Source organism: Rhagoletis pomonella, unplaced genomic scaffold (assembly GCF_013731165.1).
Source record: "Rhagoletis pomonella isolate Grant_MI unplaced genomic scaffold, Rhpom_1.0 Rhpom_scaffold_00001, whole genome shotgun sequence".
Classification (NCBI taxonomy): domain Eukaryota; kingdom Metazoa; phylum Arthropoda; class Insecta; order Diptera; family Tephritidae; genus Rhagoletis; species Rhagoletis pomonella.
The window spans coordinates 7,005,155-7,010,053 of record NW_023458555.1 but is presented as its reverse complement, the minus strand read 5'-3'; the positions used below and the strand labels follow the sequence as shown (position 1 = coordinate 7,010,053).

The 4,899-nt window shown below is 39.9% G+C and overlaps 1 protein-coding gene across 1 annotated transcript; it reads right to left on the bottom strand.

Annotated features, from left to right (window-relative positions):
- Window positions 1-627: 627 nt before the first annotated feature.
- On the bottom strand, window positions 628-4,697 carry LOC118737426 (A-kinase anchor protein 17A). Its single transcript, XM_036467904.1, has 6 exons — window positions 4,037-4,697; window positions 3,519-3,979; window positions 3,200-3,457; window positions 2,703-2,910; window positions 1,795-2,450; window positions 628-1,724 (listed from the first exon to the last, which is right to left on the bottom strand). Exons 1-6 carry the CDS (start codon window positions 4,235-4,237, stop codon window positions 884-886), a joined length of 2,625 nt encoding a protein of 874 aa, XP_036323797.1. The 5' UTR covers window positions 4,238-4,697; the 3' UTR covers window positions 628-883.
- Window positions 4,698-4,899: the final 202 nt, after the last annotated feature.

The window sequence follows — 4,899 nt, the reverse complement described above, 5'->3', positions numbered from 1 at the left end:
TTAGGGTATGGCTGTGGTTTTAAATGCCCGAGCTGGCGGGTTTAATTTAAGATTAGCCAATCAAATGTCAGCCAGCTGTTCAATTTAAACTCAGTTTACGCAATCTAAGTTTAAACTGACACTGAAAAACTGGCCCTAATAGTGTGAGGTTTTAGATCAATCGATTCTTGCCAAAAGGTGCTACGTTAGGTTCGGTATGCATTTGAAAATTTACAGAATTTGTCAAAGTTTTTTTTTTATCCCAAACCGGGAAACGGTCGAAAAACAACTTTTCAATTGAAAGAGTCCCGGTTAATTGGTTTTCAGAATGTTCAAGCGAAAAATTGCAATTTCTCATGCTCCATTAAGCCTGAGTTTGTGTATATTATCATAGAACTGCTAATTTGGGTCGTTCCGATAGCTTAGACCTAACTGTGGTGAATACTTCAACTTCGGACTACTGCACCGTATTATAATTATATTTAACGTACTACTTACGTGATAAGTCCTCCAAGCGTTCAAGTCACAGGCAGCCCATTATTTCACTCAACACTTATAAAATCAAAAATGTAAATTGAAAAATATCCCGCGAGACGAGAATTAGTTCCAAAGTTTTTAAATTATTTTTAGCGGTTATCGCTACGGTAATTTTCTCGGTCCACTTAACTTTCAAAAGTTAATATGTAGAACTAAACATTTATTTAATTACATATAATATAGTTGGAAATAATTTACTTTCATCTAAGTATGCTACTTAGCGATTTAGAAATTTTCCTATACATACCTATACGGCTGTATATCAATTTAAATTCTAGTTAATATTATTGTTAGCATGAATTTTGTTTAAATATTAACCTATTAAACTTTGTCAAAGAAAACGTTTTCTCCAAACTCTTTGACCCGGCTAAAATTGGTCTGCTTCGCGTTCGTATGAATTGCGTCTTGAATGTGGCGAGCGATGTGAATGCTTGCGCACTCGTTCTTTACTGTGGCTTCGCTCCACACGATCGACCTCTTTACTAGCTAATGGTGAATTGACCGCAGTTCCTTCGGCGCTGACATTATTCGCACTCGATTTTGTGTCCACGTCATTTTCCGAGCTTGTCACAATGGCATTCGCTGCTTCCGCGTTGACAGCGTTAGTTAGGCTGCGTTTTGGATTATATTTGCAGTGCCGGAAGTTCTCTTTTATCTCTCGCTCTTCCTGCCGCATGCGATCTTGGGTGACCTTTTCAATTGTGCGTTTCATTTCTTCGGCAGAACGAACTAGTTTATCGGTTTCCAATACAATTTGTCTCTTTGCTGATGGTCGGTCGCCACGTCGAGACCAGGAGCGTTTCGAGCGCGTGCGCGATCGTGACTTGGAGCGCGAGTGAGATGAAGCAGATGTGGAGCATGAACGACGTGTAGATACTAGTTTCTTATTGGCACGTTGTTGTGCCGGACTCCTGGAACCTGTGCGGGAGCGCGTTTTACGCGATTTAGAATCCTCGCGAGTGCGCGAAGTGCGCCTAGCTTTCGATTTTGATTCCGAACGAGGGCGTGAACGTGAGCGCGTGTATGATCGCGAACGAGAGCGACGTTCGGAACGAGGTCGACTGCGTGAACGACGTTGCCTGGAACGAGAATGGGAGGGAGTACGACTACGACTGCGACTGCGACTGCGGGAACGTGAACGACTGCGTTTGGAGTAGTGACGCTTGTGTGAACGGGAGCGCGAGTATGAGCGGCTCCGTGAACGATTTCTGCAAGAAAAATTGCATTTTTTTTAGTAAATTGAAAAACCGAACAACTGTTGCTTTTTATTTCAGTTACCTAGAGCGCGAATACGATTCCTTACGATAATCGTCTTCTTCGTACTGGTCGTCGTCGTAATTATTTTTGTAATTGTTGTAGTAAGATGAATCGTAGCCACCTCTACCGCGTCCCCGACCACCACGGCCACGAGCTCGCATGCGCGGTGCATACCCACGATAATTCATAGAGACTGGAAAAGCAGTTGGCTGCCGATAAAGCGCAGACATGCTACCAAACACTGGTGGCACATATGGAAACATTGAAAAAGATTTCATCCACTCGCTGGCAGCTTCAGGTGGATAACCCGGCGGCAAGGTGCCTGGGGCCGCGCCACCAGCTGCGGCTAAAGCAGCTACAGCTTTGAATGGATTTAAATGATTCAGACCAACCGCAGGTAGTGCGGGCGTACCGCTTACATCGGTGGCGGTGGTATTAACAACAGCTTTTTTCTTTGCTTTCTCTTCATCGCCATCGGAGCTTTCGGAGCGCCGTGAACGGCTGCTCTTCAGAAGACCCATTAATGGAGTTTTCGTTTTTATTTCTTCGACTTTCTTTTTCTGGTCAGTGAGAAGTTTTTCAGTGGCCACTTTATACTTTTCGACCAACCGGTCTCGAAGGTCGATTCTGGACGCATCTTTACTTCCATATTTGGAGTATTTGCCTTCATGTTTTAGCTGGTAAGAAAAAAGAATGGAAAAAATTTTATACACGTGAGTTGAAAGAGGTTAACGATATAGCATAATTATTGCGATTTCCGTGTACAAAAAAATATTCCCAAAAATTATGAAGCAAAACCAAAACTATTTTTCCCCGATTTGTTTTTGTTTTGCCTGTTAAATTATGGGGACGATTTATTCAGATGGGGTTAACGATAAGCCTGAATAAAAATCATATTAAAAAAAACGTATTGAAATATTTGTATTCACCTTAAGGCGGTCGAATAACTGTTCTAATATCCGTATGCTCTCCAGCTTTCGTTGTGCTATCATCAATTTACGCTCCTCGATGCGTATCTTTTGTGAGATTTCAATTTGACCCTTCTCCTGTATCTTCTTAAGGTGTTTTTCCTTCCGTTTCTCTTCTCGTTCACGTTGCTTCTCTAATTCTTCTAATTTTAACTGTTCTTCTTTTTGCCTGTAATTTTTTTATTGGCTCGCTACTCTTCATTCTATTGAGTTTAGTGCGTATTTTTTTTAGATTAACTGGACTTTTACTGGTCTTCCCAAAAATCTTAATCTTAATTTTTGATAGACGTTTTTAATGAAAAATAAACTCTATAGAAATGTTAGTGTTCCTGAAGATACCAACAAATGAGAATTCTAGTCCGCCATTCTCAGTTGATGCACTTCACAATACACATAATAACAAAATAAGTAAAAATACATGGCAATATATTAGAAAGAAGTACTGAACGAATGCAAACCTTTCACGCTCTAGTCTTTCAAGCTCCTCTTTCTTTTTCTTTTCCCGCTCTTCCTCTTCACTTTGCACTTTCTGGATTAAACGCTTTCGTATCCGTTCCCTACGTTGCATCTGTGCATCGCTAAGGTGTTTTGACTTGTCAAAATTTACGCTGATGTTGATGGCTTGGGTTTTGTCTACGAATTTTCGAACCAATTTCATACCGTGAAACTCATCCATAGCACGCACAAATCCCATGTATTCGTCGAATTGAACGTAACTTTAAATTTAAATTATAATTTTTTTTTTGTAGGTCTGATCAATGTCATCCATGTACTTACGCTTCGAAAAGCACGCCATGCTCGTAGCTGAATGTCTTCATGCCATTAATATCTGTGTTCATTTTGTTGCGATATGGATCACAAATTGGTATATCAACTGCGCGAACGCAGCCAAATTTTTCAAAAATGCGTTTAAAGATGCTTTCACTGGGCTTGACATTGTCATCGTTTTCCATATGCCTGGGGCAGAACCAGCGTATTGGCAAATGCGTAAGATGTATAGTGTCAGGACGTTCGCCAGCTTTCATTTCATCCATATTGCTGGCATCTCGAAAGAATGAATCCCAATCGTGTCGTGTAGGAAACTCATCCTTCGATTCAGTTGCACGCACTCGAAATGATTCACTAAAGCCAGACACACGCAGCGATACGCCATCGAGACGCGAAATCGCACTGCGCAATCTTTTGCGATCTTCCAACTCAGCTTCGAAGCGAATTACCTCCAATGTGCTTTTAGTTGCCTGCGGACGCGATTTAATAATAATAAAAATGCATATTTTGAGAACAATTCAACTTACTTTCAACACAAAGAATTTATCCGGCTTCAAAGAGGCGCTTAACTTTTCCATTATATCCAAATGGGAAATCGATTTGCCCGTTTTATTAACGGGCAGTGACACTGATATGGTCATCTTGGCCAACGGCTTGAGATATAAGCTATGTGGCAGATAAAGCGGCACACAGTCCGTGACATTCTTTATATTCTGAATGTCGGTCATTTTTTAGCAAACGTTTGGAACGTTAATTTATTAATTATAGTTGGTTTTGATTGGTGGATGGAGTTAAGCAATATTTAATTACATGAAGAGACATTGGCTCGGAGGGAAAAAAGAAATATTAGTATATGAAAATATCTAAAAATTGCATTTGGTTAAAAATAAAAGCTCTAGACCAGAATCACAATACAAAACTATAATGAATTCTTTTTATATTTCGCGAAAATCGTGATGCAAATCAGCAGGCCGTCAGAAATGATGGCGATCCTAATTATACGAGAAAAAATCTAAAATGCTAAATATTAATATTCTATGGAACACAACGACTTTTTATCCGCCAATTGGCTCTTTGCTTCTAAAAAGAATTATTTGCAAAATCTACGATATTCCGCGACTTTTCAATTAAAATGTTGCAAGACGAAAAAATGCAGTAGAGAAAATAGTGAAGTTGTAAAAAATATTTCCTTTGAAACGGGGTAAATTGGGATCTAGAGGCACAGGGCGAGGCAGAGGTAAAAATATTTCAGTTACAGGGCGTTTTGTGAAGCTAAATTTTCTGGCAAAATCATAGGGTGGCACATGAAAAAGGTAAAGAGCCGAATACAGAACACAACCGTTTGGCAAAAAAGATAGAATCTCTTTCCACCTTTATTCAAGCCTTTTTT